This window comes from Oratosquilla oratoria, chromosome 32 (assembly GCF_046742065.1).
Source record: "Oratosquilla oratoria isolate Oo_2021 chromosome 32, ASM4674206v1, whole genome shotgun sequence".
NCBI classification, from domain to species: Eukaryota; Metazoa; Arthropoda; class Malacostraca; order Stomatopoda; family Squillidae; genus Oratosquilla; species Oratosquilla oratoria.
Window position 1 is genome coordinate 10323690 of NC_134808.1, and position 23452 is coordinate 10347141.

Here is a 23452-nt window from a genome sequence, read left to right on the forward strand (position 1 = left end):
TGGGGTGTTAGTCTCCACTAGACAAAAAATATCAGGCATGTTTAACCTTAAGAAGTCATTAATCACCAACTTTGCCAATAGTAAACCATCAATATTAGCATATGCTATTTCAAGTTTTCTTGTAGTGCTTCCTTTCCAATACTGCCTTCCTGTTTTCTTAGAAACCATTTCCTCACCTTTTGATTGACAACTCGCCCAAAAAACTTTTTTTTTTTTCAGTCCTATAATTTTTGGCTTTAGCTTCCTCTAAATCAGTGGTTCCAAAACTTTTTCAGCTCATTACCCAGTTTACAATGCCACATTAAGCATGCTACCCTGTCACTTAAGAGATATTTTCGTTTTGTACTGGGTGTCTCTAGTGTCGCAGCATACTCCAATCTTGGTCTTATCAGTGTGACTAGTATTTTTTTTTAACAAAACCTCAGCCACTTTATTGATCTTTGTAAATTGTAGGTTTCTCCAACTATTTTGTTTATCTGCTTGTCTGAGAACATGTCTTTAGTGATAATTACTCTTAGGTCCTTTTTGGAACCAACTTTATTTGTTTTTTCTTTGCACCGATTTTATTTTGTCCTGATATTCTTTTTTTTACTTTTTCCAAATTCCATTATACTACATTCCTTAATGTTGAAATTCACTTCCCACTTTGGACTCCATTCCCAGACCTTGTCCAGATCTTTCTGTAGTGATTCACAATCTTTTTCTGTAATTTCTTTTGTAGTTTTGTCATCTGCAAAGTTCATGTAACATTCTACACCTTCAACCATGTAATTTACATATATAGCAAACATTATCAGAGCCAATACTGAACCCTGTGGGACTCCACTTATTATTTCTTCCTAAGTAGTTTTTATCTCTGAGTGCCACTCTCATTTTTCTCCCATGCAAGAGGTGTGTGTGTGTGTGTATTTACCTACCTAGTTGTATTTACCTAGATGTATCTTACAAGATGGGGAGCTATGCTTGTGGTGTCCCCCCTTTGTATCTTACAGTGTCTAGTTTGCTCCTAAATTTGTGTATGCAGCCCTCTTCTGTTTCAATGGTCTAGGCATTTTGAACACTTGTGGTTTGTAGCTGTAGGAAATCAAGTGAAAGCAAAGAAAATGCAGAACAGTAAATGTCAACACAGCCACATGGACTACAAGTGCAGCCCTACTCACATTGTGGCAGGAACTGATGCACTCTCCCTTTTTCTCTTTTACACACACATACCACAGAGTTGCTATCAAACACATTATCTAAAGGGACAAAGTAAAAAAATAGAGCAAAACTGTAGTCAAATCAATAACAAGCTAGATATAAGAAGTTATGTGTTCTGATGCCAGAGTTGCCAGCATGCAATATCTATATTGAAATAGCAATTGTTCATAGTAAAAATTGTCATATCAGTTTAAAATATTGGGACATTGTTGCCAATGCTTGAAACTATTTTTCAGCAAGTTTTCATTTCTTTATCTATTTATTTATTTATCGTTTTACTTCTATAAAGCTGACCGACATCCATAAGTTAATTATGGATGCAGGTATTAAGAACTCTGAACTTAAATGGGCAGTGAACAAGGTCACAGACGAGTATAATATTTGCTTAACCTCTTCACTACGGGGCACATCGCACATCTGGCAGCATTAGCTGCCCGACATGCAATGTTGCGTCATAATCGCATTATAAAAAATAAAGTCAATGCTCAATCGTTCATTCTCTTTCACCCGTGTATTTTGATAACCATAGAAAACTGATGAAGCCAGTTTAGAGAGAATGAAAATTATGTAGGTACGACTACAATAAATATAATCAAGATGGCGATGTCGGCAACATCGAGTACCCACTTGCTTCTCATGCCGCCTACGTAGGCATCACCATATGGAAGTGGTCAAGGTTTCAAAAGGCAAATACACTTAACCCTCGATTTAACAGACATATGTGCAGACCCTTGTCCGTTATTTGCAAAAGTTTGTTATTTGAAAATCAGGTCTGTCCATTACCAATACTGGATACTGGACATAAGTCCGTTACGTAGAAAATTGTCCGTTAGGTTTCGGCGTGCACATACGTATTAGATATGTAATAAAAAGCTACAGTACCTATGTATAATGATGTACATTACATATAAAGAAGAAATTGAACCATTTCTTACCTTAAATCTAGATGCTGCTATTTATATATGTACAGTACAGGCTCTCTATTGGATTAGTGGTGCCAGCCTGGGGGCTGGCAGGGCTGACTGGTGCATTAGCTGTATCTATGATGCCAAGGTGGGGTCTGACAGGGCACACTGGGCTGGCTGGTTCATCAGCTGAATCCATGGTGCCAGTACTATTTGACCGTTACTACCGGACACCTATCAGACAAATGTTCACTTTACGAACTTTGTCCAGTACTATTTGACTGTTACTACTGGACAACTATCGTTTTGTCCAGTATTTGACTGTTAATACCAGACACCAATTGGACAAATTTTCATTTTACAGACTTCGTCCAGAATTTCATTTTACGAATTTTGTCCGGTACTATTTGACCGTTACTACCAGACACCTATTGGACAAATTTTCATTTTACGGACATTGTAAGGTATTTGACTGTTACTACCGGACACCTATCGCACAAATTTTCATTCTACAGACTTCGTCCAGAATTTTACTGTTACTACCACACACTTTTTTGTCCGGTAAATCAAAAGTCCACAAATTCGAGGTCCGCTAAATCGAGGGTTGAGTGTATTGCATTAAAGTTCAACAAGGTTAATGCAATGGGTTTAAAGATCTGAGAAGATTAATATTTTGTGGTTATTGTTTGCTTGGCAACAAGATACTGAATGGCTAATGTCATTGGAAATAAATGTGCTACAACCATTGTGAAAGCCTTATTCAAAAGTTGGATTGGTATTTTTGGTGCCCCAGGAAAGATCTTATCAGACAATGGCCTTAGAGTTCAACAATGATGAGAGGTCCTGGTGCCGCAGCATCTACATCGTGGGACCACCCCCAAACCCCAAGAGTTGGGGGCCAAAAAGCGGCAACCAGCCCTGGCCACCGGCTCTACGCAGGTGGCACCGATCTCCAAGAGGAGCTACGTCTGCCTTGGGGAGTACCACAATCCTTTTTCTCAACATGCAATATTACGTTTTTTCTGCACCGAGGGGTGATTTTCCGGCGATCACCCCCTCTTCTTCTACTTTTAGTTGGAGATGTAGAGAGCAATCCTGGGCCCACCACAAAATACACATGCCCAACATGCTCTAAACCCATTACTTCGAGCAGACAGACAAAGGGCCCAGTTCAGTGCAATATGTGCAAAAACTGGGCCCACCTCACTTGTACAACACTTGCTGACACAAACCAATACACAAACACTTGGACATATTCTACCTGCCCTCCAGTAACCCCACTCCCACCTCCCCAACCACAGCCAGCACCCTTACCCACTCCCAATTTCCCTTTGCCCTTATCCCCAATCAGTACTCCCCTTCCTTTGTCCCCAATCTCTCCTTTCACCCCCTCTAACCCAGATCCTATACCTTCACCATTAACACCCCAACCTCAACCCCAAACGGCAACATACAACACATACAGAACACACAACATCAACATATTACAACACAACATTGATGGTATTAACACGAAAAAACATGAACTCGAACACTTTCTTAAACAACACAACATACACATTGCAATTATACAAGAAACAAAACTAAGACACTCACACAAAACACCATCATTTCATAATTACACCACCATCAGACAAGACCAGACCGATGGCAATGGTGGTGGACTCATCACCCTGATCCACCACTCCATCTGTTTTGTGGACACAAGTGCCACAACCAAAATTCTCCTCCCTACCACAGATAACACTACAGAAATCCAATCCATTCGAATCCTCACAGGAAACAAATCAACACTGACAATAGTTAACATGTACATTCCCCCCAATCATCCCCCACAGTTCCAAACACCTTCAGACCTCAATTTAGCCAACTAGCCTCTATCCCCAACCTGATCATGGGTGGTGACTTCAACGCCAAGTCGTCTGCCTGGTATGTCGACAACCCTGACACAGACAGAGGGTAGACTCAGTTTGACTCATTGACTATCACGAACAACACACATAATCATACACATATTCCACACCAAGCCCTCTACACTCCCTCCTCTCCTGATATCACCTTCTGCTCCCCTTGCCTAACCCCAACAACATCATGGAGAGTGGTTGGAACCCTTAGTTCTGACCACCTTCCAATCATCATCACCACCAAAACAAGATGCAAACCAGTTGGCCACAGACACACATACACCAATTACAAGAGAGCTAAATGGGAAGCTATTACTGAAGAGACAGAACAACATTTTGAAACACTTAACAGTACACCAATCACAAACATAAACAATGCTGTGCACACTTTTAATACAATCATACAAAACGCAGACAAGAGATACATCCCTAGAGGCAATAGAAAATCACACAATCCCAACTTCACACCAGAAATCCAAGGCCTCATCAGACAACGAGACACACTTAAACACAATACCCCCACACCCATCCCTCAAAACATAGCAGACCAGATACAAACACTAAACACTGTGATTGCCAATAAAATACACAAACAAAAAACACAAAATTGGCAAAACTTTATCAATACACTTGGTCACAAAACAAACACCAGCAAATTGTACAAAACACTCAACAGCATTACACTATCCAACAGTAACACAACATGCTCTCATGCAGCTATAATCACAACAACATACAATCTATCCTCAAACAGACAACAAGCAAACACACTCATAAATCATTTTGCACAGACAAGCCATCTCACTTCTCACCCTGACGACCGACGCACTATTCGACGTAAGAAAGACTTTCCCACAGACTCAGAATATACACCCTTCATAGACGGTCAGACAAAACACATAATACATAATCTCAAGCACTCATCCGCCTGTGGCCCTGATAACATAAGTAACATCCACCTAAAACACATTGGACCACAAGGTATACACGCACTCACAAACATTGCAAACTACAGCTATTCACACAACACTATGCCCGACATCTGGAAGCATGGTAAAATAATCACCATTCCAAAACCGAACAAAGACCCAACAATCCCAACATGGCACCACCCAATCACACTTCTCTGCACTCCCTCTAAAGTCATTGAATGCCTAATACTTAAACTTGTCACACCACATATTCCCCTTGCTGACTCACAACATGGTTTTAAGCCACTACACTCCACAAACACTCTTCTGATAAACCTCACACAAAGAATTTTAGATGGCATCAATTCAGATAGGCCCCACCACAGAACACTTATTATAACATTAGACATCTGTAAAGCTTTTGATGCTATCCCCTGCCACAACCTAACAAATAAAATATATAACACAGACATGCACAATAACACCAAAAGATGGCTGGCCAATTATCTGGCAGGTAGGAATGCTTACGTGTCATATAATGGCCAATCATCGCACATCACAAACATTAAGAATAGAGTACCACAGGGCTCTGTTCTATCCCCCATGCTCTTTAATCTATACATGCATGACTTACCCACACCAGACACCTCAGAAATACAAATCTCTTCCTACGTAGAAGACATAACAATCACATGCACACATCGTAACACAGACAAAGCTGCAGAAATAATCCAGCCATACCTTGATACACTCAACACACGGTTCATCACAGACTCAAAATAACTCCAACCAAATCTGCAGCAACACTTCTCACCAACTGGACAAAAGAACACAAATACATACCTCATCTCTACATCAACAACACTCTAATACCACACACAAACACACCGAAAATTCTTGGTGTAACATACGATACATCCATGTCTTTCAAACAACACATCACAAACATAAAAAACAAATGCACACCTAGACTTAACGCACTTAAGTCAATCACTGGAACAACATTTGGACAAAACAAAGAAACTAATACAACAATATTCAAACAATGCATACGCTCAGTGATGAATTATGCAAGCCCTGCATGGGCTCCTAATCTCAGTGAGACACACCACAACACCCTTCAAATCATACAAAACAAAGCCCTAAAAACAATTACAGGCTGCACAAATACAACACCTACAGACCATTTACACCATGAAACAAAAATCCTCAAAGTCAAGGACCACCTCGACATGAGAGGCACACAAACACTTGCTGCAGCCACCACAAACACATCACACCCGCTACACTACATAGCAGAACACCCACACACACCAAGAAACATTAAAACAACACCCAAAGACCTGTATCACACACAGATACTCTCTTCTCTTCCTCCACAACCACCAAATACCAGCCTCTGGAAACATATTCATAATCATATCACTCACCGCTCCATTAACACACTGAAAGACAACACACTGCTGCATGCCAGACCCCCTGATATCCACCCTTCTGAATCCTCTCTCCCACAAAAGGACAGAGTCCACTTGGCCAGACTGTGGTGCGGCCACCACCCAGCACTTCTAAGCTACCAGAAGAGGCTGGATGACCGCATTGTGAACAGCTGCCCAGGATGTAACACTTCACCCCATACCATACAACACATAATGGAAGACTGCATTATACACAATCATGCACGCAAACAACACAACTCACTGTCTCATTGACCTACTCAACTTCCTTCACAGCAACCTAGACAAGCGCAACACATCCCTAGCTGTTGCCTTTGTAGACTTCAGGAAGGCCTTTGACCTTGTTGACCACAATGTTGTTCTCTCCAAAGCCATCCATCTGGGGATCCAGCCCCACCTAATAGCATGGCTGGCAGATTTCCTCACCAGACAACAGCAGGTGGTCAGGTACCAGGGGTCAACTTTCCCCCTCCTCCCCCTGACCTGTGGGGTACCCCAGGGTACCAAGATGGGTCCCCTATGCTTCCTCATCCTTATCAATGATGCCCTCATGGACACTCCTCACAGATGGAAGTATGAGGATGACAGCACCGTAGGCATCCCCATCAACACCAGGCGGCCTGACTACGCACCACTACAAAACACCCTGAACAAGCTCATGACGTGGACGGAAAACAACGTCACAATCAACACCAACAAGACCGTAGTGATGCACTTTTGTACCTCCACACAAGCGGTGGCTCCTCCACAACTTTCATTGGGCCCCCATCCCCTCCCCCTCCAACTGGTCCAATCCACCAAGATCTTGGGCATCACACTTGATGCTCAATTAAATTGGAACCAACATATCACCAATATAGTCAGGACAGCTTCTTACAAATTGTATATGCTGAGTAGGTTAAAATCACTAGGAACACCTACATCTGAGCTACAGGAGGTCTACAAAACTTTCATACTCCCCACCCTCATGTATGCCTCACCAGCCTGGTCCAGCTCACTCACCCTCACACAGAGACAAAAGTTGGAGAGGGTACAAAAGAGAGCGTGCAGGATCATCCTGGGCGTGGAGTACAGCAGCTACGACCACGCTCTTACCACCCTTACTCTATCTAGGGTGTCCCAGCGGCACGGTGAGGCACTAAGGAAATTTGGGGAAAGCCTGTTTTCTCACCCTAGACACCGTCACCTCCTCCCTCCTGATGCTCCACCAACTCACCACGCCACTAGACACAGAAATAGACTCATACCAATCAAAGCGCCAAGGACTGACCGCTACAAAAACAGTGCCATCCCATCTATTGTGCACATAATCAACTCATTGTAAACTTCCACCATGTATATATTCCAAGTCTTATATCTTTAATCAACTTTTGCAATGTATTGTCAGTGTACCACTGTAATGGAAATAAACCTATTATTATTATTATTACATACACTCTATTAAGGATTTGTGGGAAAACCCAGTTTCGGCTGTGGCATTCTTTGGGGAGACGGGACTGCTCGGACAGACAGTCTAGGGAACGACAACAACAATGATGAGATGCAGGTGTTGGGAGAGGCTACTGCTGCAGAGTCCCTGGAGCAATGGAATGTGTGAGCAACAGAACAGGGTGCTCAACAACATAGCAAGGAAGATTGTTGTGAAATGCAGATGAGACCTGGAAATAGCTTTAGCTTAGGCCATATTGGCCAGGAATACTCTATCCAATTTTGTGGGTTTTTCCTCAAACCAACTGGTCTTTGGTCACAACCCTAGACTACCTAATGTTTATGTGAATGACCCTCCGGCTTTGGAACCTACTCAAACATCAGATATAGTATGGGACAATTTGAATGCTTTACATTTAACAAGGAGTTTATCACACTGGAATCAAGTGAACAGTTAGCTAGAGCCCTGAGATATAATATTCATTCCAGTGATTTGAACAAAATTCAGAGTGGAGATGAGGTTTTCTATAAACGTGTTGGTAGTCATGAAAGCCATGGCACTGGAGTTGTTATAGAGACAGAAAACAGAACTTGGTGAGACATGGAGGTGTCTATGTGAGTGCTCATGAGTGCAGATTGACATGGAGCCAGGATACAGGGATTAGTGGTGACAGGAGTGAACCTGTTGTGAGTGAAGTAGGCAGAGATAGACCGGGAACTGATGAAGGTGAGAATGAGTTGTGTGAAGAGTTCAGAGACACACCCGAGGCCAGTTCTGGTGCTGCATTTGGACCTGAGAAAACCGTTAATATTTCTAACGAAGAAGGAAATTCATGAGGACCTGATGTCCATGAAAATCAGAATGTACTAGAGACAGAGCCACCAAAACTAAAAGTTGGTCATAGGATATGAGGCATACACAATACCAGTGGAAAACTGATGCCTGGGCAAATTGTAAGCAGAGCAGGAAACTAGAAAATATAAAGATCACTATAATGTCAGATGGGATTCAGATGGCAGAGGAAGTTGGACAGATCTATGCAAGGACATTAATAGTCTTCAGATGGTGGATGATTACATGGAAATGACTGTGCTCTTTAATTTTGAAGAGGTCTGGTGTGCCAAGAAAAAGGAGATTAGAAATTGGCTAGATAATGATGTTTATGAAATGAATAATGTTGGGCTGATGGTGGTAAAGGCACACTTAGTCACAAAAGGGTTAGAAGAGGACACAATGGGACTAAAGAATTATTTCTCCATGTGTTCTAAGGAAGTGATACATTTACTGTTGCCTCTTACATTACCAAAAATTGGGACTGTCATTCTCTGGATGTTAAAACATCCTACCTATAAGGAAACATGATTGAACTGTGCACCAGTGGCCACCACCCGAATTTGCATGTGACAATGTATGGAGACTGAAGAAAATGGTATATGGCCTGAGTGATGATGCTAGACTGTGGTACCTGCGAGAAACATTGGTATCTCCTGGAAACGGAATGACAAGACAGAGACAGTTAGTTTGGCTTTAGATCTGGAAGGTCATATGTGTTGAACCTTTTAAGCTTTTACTGAGACTGACTGATGTGCTGCAAGAGAAGGGGTGGGTGGACTGTGTATCTACATAATTGTATTTACCTAATTGTAGTATACAGGAAAGGAGTAATACTTGTTGGGTCTTGTCTCCTACTCTCCATTTTTTTTCATGCCTAGCCTCAAATTCATCTAAAGTTTGAGCTTGGGCTATATCACCTTCTAAGCTATTCTAAGTATATACCTAAACCTAAAGTAAAGCTTTTAAAAAAAAATACCTCATGCTTGGCTGATGTGAATACTGGAGTATATTGGAAGACCAGGAGACAAACTACTTGAAGGGATGCAATTTTTTTTTTAAGGGAAGGTACATGAGGATAGTAGTAATGGATAATATGTCAAGATGGAGAGCAGTTAATGTTTCTTGTCTATGTCAATGACATGATCGAAGGTACAACAAGCTATGCCAACATGTTTGTGGATGATACAGGAATTATGAGAGGGGTAAAATGAGGAGGACTGTAGGCTATTGCAAAAAGATCTACACACTATTTTTGTATGGAACCAAGAGTGGGAAATTCATTTGAATATCAAAAAAATGCAAAGCACTAAAAAATGGGCAATAGCTGCAAAAGACCATCTTTAAACTAGTTCTTGGTTAGTGAATCCATTATAAAAGCAAATGAGGAGAAAGATTTTGCAGTGTTGATAAAAGACAACTTGTCACCTGATGGATATATCAGCATGATTGTGGGAGATACATATCTACTGCAGAAGATTAAAGTAGTTTTTCACTATATGGATGAAGAGATGATGAAAAAACTCATAGAAACTGATCCAAGCCTGTAGTATGATTTAGTGGTATAGTCCCCACACAGAGTAAAGGATATAAGCAAGAATGAGAGGATACAAAAGGTAGCTATCAAACTGGTCCCCAGCCTGGCAGATAAGCCATATGAAGAGACTTAATGTACTGGGTCTGCCAACTTTGAAAGATAAGAGAAAGAGGTGATATAATTACAGTATTTATGTCCCTAAAGTGAATAGACTACATTGACAGAGGAGATCTCTTGATTAAGGATAGGACTTTAAAATGTCATGAGAACAAATTAAGGTAGACTAGAGTTCTAAAGGACATAAAGAAATGCAGTTTTCCAAATACTTGGAATAGCTTAGGTGATATAGCCTAATTGGGATCAATACATGAATCAAAATCTATGATAATTGGAAATCAAGGATAAAAGAACTTGAAACTCTACATGAATTTGAGGCTAAGTATGATAAATTGGAGACTAGGAGATGGGATCCAAAGAGTATTGCTTCTTTTCTGTATACACCTAGGTCTCTTAATCCAACACTTGCCAAACACCACTTGTGTGGATGTTTGGGCCCATGACTTACATCCACATCAGGAATTGGCCCAGGTCATTAAACACCACCAATTCCTGAAGTGGGTTTATGTCTGAGCTCAAAATGTCCACACAAGTGACAGTTGGTGAGTGTTGGATTAAGAGACCTAGGTGCACTACAATTAGGTAAATACAAAACTCCTCATGACATCAGCCCTAATGAGAAATTCCTTCCAAGCACAAGCTACATTAGCACATCTACATTCAAGCCACTGTCATACTTTATAATAGTATCAATACAGAATACCACTAGCCACATATGCAAATTGCTCCACATGGAGTCACCACACTGAAAACACCAAAAACCTCATCTAATATTTCCTTTCTCTTGCTTAACCCAGACAACATAATCTCTTCTGTGACTTGTGTGCCATACCAGTAATTGTTGCTGGTTATGTCATGGGTCTCCTGCAAGAGACCTGTATTTACCTAGTTGTTGTATTATACGGGAAGGGAGCTATACTCGTAGTGACCCATCTTTGTATCTTTCAGCATCAAGTTTGTTCTTAAATTCTTGTATAGTATTTGCACACACTGTTGCCTCATCCAATTCATTCCAGATATCCACCATTCTGTCTGGGAAGCTATTCTTTTTCAGATCTGTTCTATAACTATACTTTTTGAGTTTCATTTCATGTTCTCTTGTTTTTCTCTTGTCCCACTTTAATAAATCATCTCTATCTAGGACTTCCATCCCTTTCATAATTCTATTGTCTGTAGATCTCCTCTTTCTCTTCTTTGTTCCAGGGTTGGTAGTCCCAATTTGGATAATCTTTGTTCGTATGTCAATTTGGAGACTGTTGGTACCACCTTTGTTGTTGCTCTATGTAATCTTTCTAATTTCTTTATATTCTTTTTAGTACTGGGTGTCCAAAGTGTCACAGCACCTTGGTCTTATCACTGTCACTAATAATTTCTTTACCATTTCCTCCTCCAAGTAATCAATAGCCACTTTCATTAACCTTAGTAAATTGAAGGTTTCTCCAACCATTTTGTTGATATGCTTGTCTGGTGACATGTCTTTGCTGATAATTAGTCCTAGGCTACTTTCCGAGCTTACTTTTCTGACTTCCTCTGAACCAATTTTGTATTTCCCCGATATTCTATTTTTTTTATCCAAGTCTTTCTGTAGTGATTCACAATCTTCCTCTGTACTTTCTTTCTTTAATAGTTTTGCCAGGAGAATTCCCTCACCTGATAGGCGTCTGATGATTTCTTTCATATGAAGAGATAACAAGAGGCCTTTTCAGCTAAGCACTCAGGGCCGGGGAAGGTTGCCAGGCCCCCATACATCAGAGGGGCCACAGGACAGACTCTAAACAAACTCGAGTCGAAACGAGGCAAAGATGGTCAAAGGTAATTGCCAGAGATTTGCGTCGGTAGACAATGGTCCTCACATTGATACCCCTTTTTAGCAACCCTCAAGAGTGCCACCTTTCTACCATGTTTCTTATTAGGCACCCCTTCATGGGGAATGCCCCCTTTTGCTTTCTGTAACTTTTAGCTAGGGAAGTCTAGCAACCTCCGGAGTTACTTAATGTTGGGTTGCCCATCTGTGGTAAGGGAAAGGCTGTATCGTTTTGTTTCTTTAATTTCTGATCCTAGTCTGATACAACTGCTAGCAAGCCCAGAGGAAAACTCTGGAGGTTGCCAGACTTCCCTAGCTAAAAGTTACAGAAAGCAAAAGGGGGCATTCTCCACGAAGGGGTGCCCATTAAGAAACATGATAGAAAGGTGGCACTCTTGAGGGTTGCCAAAAAGGGGTATCAATGTGAAGACCATTGTCTACCGGCGATGACCTTTGACCATGTTCGCCTCACGTTGACTCAAATTTGTTTAGTCTGTTCTGTGGCCCCTCTGATATATGGGGGCCTGGTGACACTCGCCATCCCTGAGTGCTTGGCTGAAAAGTCCTCTTGTTGTCTCTTCATATGAAAGAAATCATTGGACACCTATCAAGGGGGATTTCTCCTGGCGTCTCTCCCAGGGCATATCACATCATCTGCAAAGAAGTTCATATAACATTCCACACCTTCATCCATATCATTTATATATATGGCAAACATAATCAGAGCAAATACTGAACCTTGTGGGACTCCACTTATTATTACTTCCCAGGTTGAATGTTTGTCTCTAATTACTACCCTCATTTTTCTCCCAGTCAAGAAATCTTCCATCCATTCCAATAACTTCCTTGAATACCACCTATTGATTCAATTTTTCTTAATAGCTTTTTGTGTAGAACTTTATCAAATGCTTTTTGTAGATCTAGAAAAGCACAATCCGCCCATTCATCTCTTTCTTGTATTATTTCTATTAGTCTTGACTAGAAGCAAGTCAAGTTAGTGGCACACAATCTTCCTTGTCTTAATCCAAACTGTGTAGGATTCAATATATTTTTTTCTTCCAAATATTCAATCCATACACTTTTGATAACTTTTTAACATATTTTTGCTATTGTGCTTGTAAGGGAGACTGGTTTATTGTTAGTTGGATTTTCCCCTATTGGTACAATATTTGCATTTTTCCAATCCCGTTGTACCTTTCCTTCTTTGAGTAATCAATTATCTAATATATTTTGTCCGTTAGGTTATCTAAGCATTCTTTATATATCCAGTTTGCAATTCCATCTGGACCATGTGATTTTCTGACATCAAGGTTTTTTATTTGATCTCTAATTTCCTTTTGTGTCACAGTTATTTCTTTCATGGGGGGGGGGGGTGTCTTTCTGTCCTTCATCCCAATTTTGTGTACTTTCAATTGTGAATACAGATTTAGAAAAGTTTGTTCATAATTTCAGTCATTTCTACATCTTGTATACATTCATCATTCCCTTGACGCAGTTTCACTATTTTTTGTTTATCTTTTAGTTTACTATTTACATACCTGTAGAATAGTTTAGGTTGGTCCTTGTATTTTTCTATTATGTCTTATTCATAGTTTCTTTTTTTCTTCCCTGCGTATTTTTACATATTCATTTCTTAGTTTGATATATATTTGCCACTTACCCTTTTTTTCCATCTTTTCCAAGCTTTGTCTCTTCTTTCTTTAGCCTCACTTAATTTTTTGTTGTACCACCACTTAATGTACACCCTTTCTTGCTTCTGTTTTGGTACGTATTTGTTTATTCCCTCATTATAAATTCCTTTTAATATGTTCCATTTCTCTTCCATCTTTGTTTCTTCATTTAAGTTTTCCCAATTTACATTTTGAAGGAATTTTCGAGTTTCTCAAATTCCATTTTATTGTACATTAGTCTTCCTTTTCTGTTTCTCATTTCTTCTCAAATGAATTTGTTCTTTTACTTCAAGCTCTATTAGTAAGTGGTCATTCTTCCCAATTGGTGTTCTGTATTCTATTCTGTCCACAATTTCAGGCTCTGACGTAAATATTAAATCTAGTCTCGATGGTTCCTCACTGTTTCTATATCTGGTATTTTCCTTTACCCATCAAGTCATTGTGAATTCAATGGTCATATCCAGTAGTATGTTTCCCTAGGGGTCTTTTGATTTAAAGTCACCTATAATTACTGTTTCCTCCTCCTTTCAGTAAATCAGTTAGTGCATTCTTTGTGTCTTCCAACATTTTGGAATGATCACTCTCTGTCCATGGCTGTGTTTTTGGGGGTACATATACTACTACAAATTTTCTACTTTTCTAATCACTGTTTTCAACTTTCATCATAATCAATTCCACATTATTTTTTCCTTCTGTTGTCTTAATCACATTTAACCCTTTCTTAGTCAAAAACACGACTTTTCCACCCTGTTTCTCCTTTCTATTTTTCATCCAATGGTTGTATAGACCTTGTCCCACAGTGTTTGGTGGTAGAGGACTTTTTAATTTTGTCTCCGCAATTCCCATTATGTCTGGTTTTTCTACTACCAGACGGTCATTTAATTCACTTAGTCCTGAAATCATGCCATTTATGTTGGTACAGTATATCTTATTTCAAAATTTTTCCTTTCTCCTCCTTTTTGTCTATTATGTTTCCTTGTTTTTGATAAACCATTTTCTCAGCCTCAGGTCCAGCACTCTCCAAAAAAACTCATTCTTTTCAGTCTCTGTTTTTTTTTTTTTTTTTTTTTTTTTTTTAGTAGCAATGGGGTATTGGCTGCTTGTTATTGTGGCAAAGTAGCATGCAGTCGATACTTTAGGGTCTATATGGGGCGCCCCTACGGACCAGAGCCACACATCATTTTGTCTATGATAGAAGAAATTCTGTTCATAGAGAAATGATGACACTTTTATGCTACGACTGTCCCTCCGTTATGCTGTCCCCCAACCCCTTGTTGCTGTCCTGTACCATTTCTCTGAGTATTCTCTTTCTGTGATGGGGGAATTCCCTGTGGTGGGGGAAAAGAATACTGCCACCAAGTTTCCCACTTGGATCGTAAGAGGCGAGAAGAAAGGGACGGGGAGAGGGACTAGGCATCCTTCTCCCTGTAGCCCCAAGGGGCAGATTCCTAAAAAGAAAAGGAAAGGCATAAGGGGTGCTGGAGGGCCTCGGGCCAGCACCCTAAGGTTTAGGTCTTTTAATGTGCGTGGATGTGGTACAGATGAGAGTAAAAGGGAAGAGATAGGTAGTATGTTTGTGAGAAGAAAGATGGATGTGTTGGCTTTGAGTGAAACTAAGTTGAAAGGGAAGGGTGAGTGTAAGTTTGGGAGTGTAAGTGGGAGGTTATCAGGAGTGAAGAGAGGGTGAGGGAGGGAAGGGGTGGCTATTCTAGTAAGTGAGGAGATAGGTAAACGTGTAGTGGAGTGGAAGGAGGTTTCCTCAAGGATAATGTGGATGAAGGTGAAACTGGGAAAGGAGATGTGGGTCTTTGTAAGTGCATATGGGCCTGGCAGTGAGAAGAGCATGGAAGAAAGGGAGGCCTTTTGGATAGATTTAAATGAGTGCATAGAGGGTTTAGGAAGAAATGTCAATGTAATAGTACTGGGAGACCTTAATGCTAGGGTGGGAAATGGTCCAATCGATGGAGTGGTTGGGAAGTGTGGAGTTCCAGGAAAGAATTGTAGTAGAGAGTTGATGGTGGAAATATGTCTAGAAAGAGAGTTGATGATAGCAAATACAGTGTTTCGGAAGAAAGTCAAGCATAAGTACACATGGGAGAGGGTGGTGGAGGGAAGGGTGGTAGATAGAGCGCTAATGGATTATGTAGTGGTAAATAGGATTATGATAGGAAGAGTTAAGGATGTACATGTGCTAAGGGGAGAGGGTGGGGGAATATCAGATCATTTTCTGGTGGAAGGTAAGCTGAGAGTGGAGGATAGATGGAGAAGGAGGAAAGGGACAAAAGGTAGGGAGGTTCTTAGAGTGAACTCCTTGAATGAAGAGGAAAAGGAGAAGGAGTACGAAAAGAAGCTGAAGGAGGAATGGGAGGGAGTAAAGGATAGAGCAGAGATGGGTGTGGAGGAGGAATGGGGATGTTTCAAGGAGGGAGTCTTAAAGTGTGCAAGGATGGTGTGTGGAACAAGAAGGACAGGGGGAAATAGAAGAAAGGGTAGTGAATGGTGGGATGAGGAAACAAAGAAGGTTGTAGAAGAGAAGAAGCGAGCTTTCACAGATTGGTTACAAAAGAGGACAGGGGAGTCACATGAGACGTACAAAGAAAAGAAAAGAGAAGTAAAGCAAAAGGTAAAGGAGGCAAAGAGGAGAGCAGATGTGAAATGGGGTAGGAGTATGACAGAAAATTTTGAAAGTAATAAAAAGATGTTTTGGAAAGAAATTAAGAGAGGAAGAGGAGGCGAATCAAGTAGGGAAGAAAAGGTAAAAGGTACAGATGGAGAGATGATAATGGAAGAGATGGCAGTGAGGGGAAGATGGGCAGAATATTTTAGGGAGTTGCTAAATGTGAAGGAGGATAGGGAAGGAAAGATAGCTGCAGTGGGAAATGCGAAGAAAATGAGAGTGATGAGTGAGGAGAATGGAGGAGAAATAAGGAAGGATGAGGTGAAGGCAGTTGTAAAGATGATGAAAGCAGGTAAGGCACCTGGTCTGGATGGATGTCATGCAGAATGTCTGAAAAAGGGAGGTTCAGTGATGGTGGACTGGTTGGTGAGGTTATTTAATGTTTGCTGGAGAGAGGGTAGAGTACCGGAGGACTGGAGTAGTGCCTGTATAGTTCCTCTTTACAAGGGAAAAGGGGACAAGTGTGAATGTAGTAATTTCAGAGGGATTAGCCTGTTGAGTGTAGTAGGGAAGGCTTATGGGAGGATCTTAATTGAGAGGATTAGGAGAGGAACAGAAGGAGTAATTGGTGAGGAACAGTGTGGATTTAGGACAGGTAGAGGTTGTGTAGATCAGATCTTTGTGGTAAGACAGATATGTGAGAAAGCTATAGGAAAGGGGAGGGATGTTTTTTGGGCTTTTATGGATCTGGATAAAGCTTATGATAGGGTAGACAGAAAGGCACTGTGGGAGGTTATGCAGATTTATGGGATAGGAGGAAAGCTTTTGGGAGCTGTCAAGAGTTTTTTATGAGAGTAGTAGAGCATGTGTTAGGATTAGAAATGGAGAGAGTGAGTGGTTTGAAGTAAAGGTGGGACTTCGTCAAGGATGCGTTATGTCGCCCTGGCTGTTCAACTTATACATGGATGGAGTGGTGCGAGAGGTGAATGCTAGGGTAGTGAGTCAGGGATTGGAGATGGTTAAAGAAAATGGAGAAAAGTGGGAGGTGAGCCAGCTGTTGTTTGCGGACGACACTGCGCTTGTGGCAGGGTCAGAGGAGGGATTGAGGAAGCTGGTGGCAGAGTTTGGGAGAGTATGTGATAGAAGAAAGCTAAAGATAAATGTGGGTAAAAGTAAGGTGATGAGATGTACAAGGGGTGAAAGTGGCAGTAGACTGGAAGTGAGCATTAAGGGAGAGCGACTGGAGGAAGTGGATAGTTTTAGATATTTGGGTGCAAGTGTAGCAGGAAAAGGTGGAGTGAAGGTGGAGGTAGAATGTAGATTGAGAGAAGCGAGTAAATGCCTTGGTGGTTTAAAGAGTGTAATGAGGAATAGACATTTGGGAATGGATGCGAAGAGGAGACTGTATGAAGGAGTGATTGTGCCAACAGCACTGTATGGGGCAGAAACGTGGAACATAAGAGAAGAAGAGAGAAGGAGTTTGAATGTGTTTGAGATGAGGTGTCTGAGAAGTATGGTGGGGGTTACTAGGCTGGATAGAGTGAGAAATGAGGTGAGGAGGAGAACAGGGGTAAAAAAGGATTTGGGAGATAGGGTTGATGAAAGAATATTAGGATGGTTTGGACACATGGAAAGAATGAGTGAAGAAAGACTAGTAAAAGAGGTATGGAAGGCAGATGTGGAGGGAGTGAACATGAGGGGACGTCCTAAGATGAGGTGGATGGATGGGGTGAAGGGGGCTTTGGGGAAGAGGGGAATGTCTGTTGAGGAAGGAAGGGAGAGGACGGAAGACAGAGGTGAGTGGAGAATGGTTGTATATGGATGATGTTGTGACTGCATGAGGAGGAATGGGTGGGGGGGTGGGGGGTGGGGTAGTATGTGTGAGTAAATTTTGACGCAGCCCGAAGGGATTTCTCCCTGTCCTCGCCTTATATGCAAAGGGGGACGGAGAGGGGGTGTCGCCGATTAAATGAAGCGGCCTTGCTGTGGATGTACTGTGTCTTGCGACACTGCTTCTGACCCAGGGCGGTGGGCAGGGTGCAGGGATGACCCGTCATCCAGGAGGTGCTCAGATGAGAGGAAGGGTGGGAGGGGTGTGGAGGGTATTTAGGGATGAAATGGGTGGGAGTGTTTTTATGCCTTTCCCTTTTTGGCTACCTCCCTTGTAAGGGGGAAAAAGCCTTGGTATATGTATGTATGTATGTAGTAGCAATGGAATGATTGTTTATTTGTAGAACATTTAGATTTTTTGTGGCTTTGGTGTAGGTTTGGATGTACAAGTGCAACAGGTCCAGCTTCTTGTGTACTGTTTCATGCTGTAGTGTAGAACATTTTAGGTTGCCCTAGGCTTTGCAGGACCTACTTTGTATTGACATGTGCAAATAACTCACCTGTTTTGTACACACAGGACATGTTTAGGGGCTTTGCTTTGTTTCTATATCACCAGCTATCAAAGAGGAGTTGTGGGAGGGTATTTCCTGGGTTATTGCCCTCTTCATGTGAGAAAAATATTCTGGTATGCATGCAGGAAAGGAACTGGGTGAAACTGTCACAATTTGGGGCTGCTTAAGAGACCACAGGGTGCAGCAGTGCAAGATGAGGTGTTCAGTGTCCTCTGTAAGATGGTTGTATCTGTGCTGAATGGTGACATGAATGCAGGCATACTTGGGTGGTTGTTCTTGCTTCTCTTGGGAGGGATTTTTCTGTGGAGCTAATGCTGGTGTGGGGGGAGGGGGGCTAGTAGATGGAGTAGGGAGTTTGGTGGTTGGTCTTGGTGAGCTTGTTTTGTGATCCAAGTGTGAATATGATTCTATGTTGCTTTATTGTAAGGTAAAAGAGGTAGGTTATAGTTTGTCTTTTCCTAATTATAGTATACATGAAGGAAGCAGTGCAAGTTGGCTCCCATCGCCTACTCTCCAGTTTATCAGTCTCAAATCCATGTACAGTTCCAACTTAATGTATTTCCTTGATCTCTAATTATTATGTTTAGATTTGAATTCCTGTATTGTTCCAGTTTGGGCTATATCACCTAAACTATTCCAAGTATTTATATATCTATATGGAAAACCATATATCTTCACAACTTTTAGAAGTGTCTTCTTTAATTAGTTCTCATGACCTCTTAAAGCCCTCCTATCCTTAACTAAGAGATCTCTCCTCTCAACATAACCTATCCTCTTTAACCACCTGAATACTATAAGCATATCACCTCTTTCTCTTGGATCTTTCAGAGTTGGCAGATCCAGTGCTTTCAGTCTTTACTCATATGGTTTATTTGCCAGGCTGGGGCCATTTTGTTTATATCCTTCACTCTGTGTGGGAACCATACTACTGATGCATATTGTCTGAGTATTATAGTGCTGTTGTATATATTTTTTTCACTTAGTTCTATTTGTGTCATGTACGAGATGGGTGAGTAGAGTTAAGGGCTTTTGCATAGGACTGTGTACTTAGCATTTGTATGTGATGCTCTAAGGGGAGGATTTTGCTTTCTGTGTGCAGAAAAAAATACTGTGTTGCTGTCTAGGCATAGTTAGTGTAGGATGACGTGTTCAGCATCCTCAGTGTGATGGTACTGAGGAAATAAGTCTCACAAAAATCTATCTCACTAGACTCTCTTGTGCAGGGATCCATCATCAGTCCCTCTTATACTTCACATTAGAAAAATGAAAAATTTTCACATACAAAAATACAGTAAGCTCAATTTGTTATGGGGTATTGGGTGGTCATTTCATGAATAAAATCAAGTGTTCATCATAACAATTTATTCATGTGAACTTGTACTTTAAGCATTATCTAAACACTAGAATAATACATGATATTGTAAAACACAGTATTCAAAAAAATATGGAGACAAGCATTTACGAGATAAACTACAACTTACGTATTCATAAGGTGAAGTACTCGCAGGTAGTTTCGGTGTGACTTCACCTTGTGTTGTAGCTGATAGAACAGTAAACGAAGCTGCATGCAGATGACAAGAGAGGCCATGGTAAGGAGCATGTTCCCCCATACCAGCATGTGGACATGATGCACCATGTCAATGGTCAACTCACTAAGTTCAAATACCAGCTCTGTCACATACACATATCGTCCTGCAAAAGGTTTGAGGCTGATATATATATATATATATATATATATATATATATATATATATATATATATATATATCCATATATATACTGAAGGCTTTTTCCCCCCTTACATGGGGGGGTAGCCAAAAAGAAAAAAGGCATAGAAATCACTCTCACCCATTCCATCCCCTATATACTCCACTCCCCTCCACCCTCTTCCCTCCCTCACATCTTGACACCTCCTGGAGAACGGGTCATCCCTGCATCTTGTCCACTGCCCTGGGTCAGAGGCAGTGTCACAAGACAAAGCACATCCAAAGCAAGGCCACTTCATTAATTTGGCGACTCCCCCTCTCCATCCCCTCATGCAGAGAAGAAGACAGGGAGAAATCCCTTCGGGCTGCGTCAATTTATTTCTCGTACATACTCCCTCAACCTCCATCCCCCCACCCCTTCATGCATCACAGCATCATCCATACACAACTCTTCTCCATTCACCCCTATCTTCTGTCCTCTCCTGTCCTTCCTCAACAGACATTCCTCTTTTTCGTAATGACCCTTTTACCCTATCCATCCATTTCATCCTAGGACACCCCCTCATACTCACTCCTTCCACACCTCTTTCTTCACTCATTCTTTCCATGTGTCCAAACTATCCCAACACTCTTTCATCAACACTATCTCCCAACCCCCTTTCCACCCCTGTTCTCCTCCTCACCTCCTCATTTCTCACTCTATCCAGTCTAGTAACCCCTATCATACTGCTCAGACATTTCACCTCAAACACATTCAAACTCCTTCTCTTTTCCTCTCTTATGTTCCATGTTTCTGCCCCGTAGAGTGCTGTCGGAACAATCACTCCTTCATATAACCTCCTCTTAGCATCCATTCCCAAATGTCTATTTCTCATTACATTTTTTAATCCTCCAAGACATTTACCTATTTCTCTCAGTCTACATTCTACCTCCACCCCCACTCCTCCCTTTCCTGCCACATTTGCACCCATCTATAACTATCCACTTCCTCTAGTCTCTCTCCTTTAATACTCATTTCCAGCCTGCTGCTACTCTCACCCCTTGTACATTTCATAACCTTACTTTTATCCACATTTATCTTCAGCTTCCTTCTTTCACACACCTTTTCAAACTCTGTCACTAATTTCCTCAATCCCTCCTGTGATCCTGCTACAAGTGCAGTGTCGTCAGCAAACAACAACTGGCTTATTTCCCCTTTTTCTCCATTCTCTTTAACCATCTCCAACCCCTGACCCACCACCCTTGCATTCACCTGTTGCACCACCCCATCCATGTATAGATTGAACAGCCAGGGTGACATAACACATCCCTGATGAAGTCCCACCTTTACCTCAAACCATTCACTCTCTCCATTTCTAATCCTAACACAAGCTATACTACTCTCATAAAAACTCTTGACTGCTCTTAACAGCTTTCCTTATATCCCATATATCTGCAATACCTCCCAGTGCCTTCCTGTCTACCCTGTCGTAAGCTTTTTCCAAACCCATAAAATCCCAAAAAACATACTTACCTTCTCCTAAAGCTTTCTCACATATCTGTCTTACCACAAAAATCTGATCTACACAACCCTTACCTGTCCTAAATCCACTCTGTTCCTCTCCTAATCCTCTCAATCAAAACCCTCCCATAAGCCTTCCCAACTACACTCAACAAGCTGATCCCTCTGAAACTACTACACTCACACTTGTCCCCTTTCCCTTGTAAAGTGGAACTATACAGGCACTCCTCCAGTCCTCCGGCACTCTACCCTCTCTTAAACAAACATTAAATAACCTCACCAGCCAGTCCACCATAACTGCATCTCCTTTTTCAGTCATTTTGCATGACATCCATGCAGACCAGGTGCCTTACCTGCTCCCATCATCTTGACAACTGCTTTCACTTCATCTTTTCCTATTTCTCCTCCATTTTCCTCACTCATCATGGTCCTTTTCTTAGTGCTTCCCACTGCAACTACCTTTCCCTCCCTATCCTCCTTCACATTTAGCAACTCCCTAAAATACTCTGCCCACCTTCCTCTCACTGCCTTCTCTTCCATTATCATCTCTCCATCTGCACCTTTTACATTTTCCTCTAACTTGTTTTTTCTCACCTCCCTTTAGATGTAAACATTTGCTTCCTTATCACTCTCTTCTTTTGAATTTTATACTTCATTTTTGTACCTTGTCATCATACCTGTATGCATTTATATTGTATCCCACATATTTTACCAGTATTGTTCTTGTATATTTTATTTTTACTGTAATTATGTAATTTTTATTATTTCAGTTTACTCCTGAAAATGTCTTCATTAAGACGAAACGCTGAGTTCAAATTATGAAAAGAAATGGAAGAATACAGTGTTCTAGTTTCAGTTCACCCGGTTAATGGCAAAACTCTAATCAGGAAAATTGAAAATACAAGGAAAAACTGAATAACTACAACTACAGGTATTCCTCGTTTAACGACCTACTCGGTTAACGACAACTTGGAGTAACAACGGGCTTTATGACATTCGTTTAACGTAAATCTCCCGAAGTTACGACATTGTGTACGATAATTAAGTTGGCCGAGTCAAATTTGTATGATGTTATAAATGAACTTGTACGGTGGATATTACCTGCGAGGTAAAGTGTTCTGAAGCTTAGGTCTACATTACCATCCTGCAAGCTGAAAAAACTACCTGGGGTACAGTATATACCGGTAGTGGTAAATTTTTAGTTTTGACCAAGGGCGCAATATAGCAATAAAAAATTAATTATTAATTTTGTAAATTTTATTGTATCAATGTAATATGCAATTTTGTGAGCGGAAAAAAAGGTGCTAAAACAAATTTCGTAAGTAACGAAGTCATGTCGGACAAATGGTACACCATGTTTGTTATGATAGATGCCGATGTCGAAGAAATGAAAGGATGATAAATCCGTCTAACCTAAACTAACCTAACCTGTGTTTGATAAATCATTACCTGCAAATTAAATGT

The 23452-nt window shown here is 41.1% G+C and overlaps 1 protein-coding gene across 4 annotated transcripts in view; it reads right to left on the reverse strand.

Annotated features, from left to right (window-relative positions):
- LOC143041767 (E3 ubiquitin-protein ligase AMFR-like) overlaps positions 1-23452 on the reverse strand; it is a 339879-nt gene that overhangs the window by 194654 nt on the left and 121773 nt on the right. For all 4 annotated transcript variants that reach the window (XM_076213801.1, XM_076213800.1, XM_076213798.1 and 1 more), the window contains one exon: positions 20263-20473. In XM_076213801.1, coding sequence (XP_076069916.1) covers positions 20263-20473 — 211 coding nt within the window. The remainder of the gene's footprint in view (positions 1-20262; positions 20474-23452) is intronic.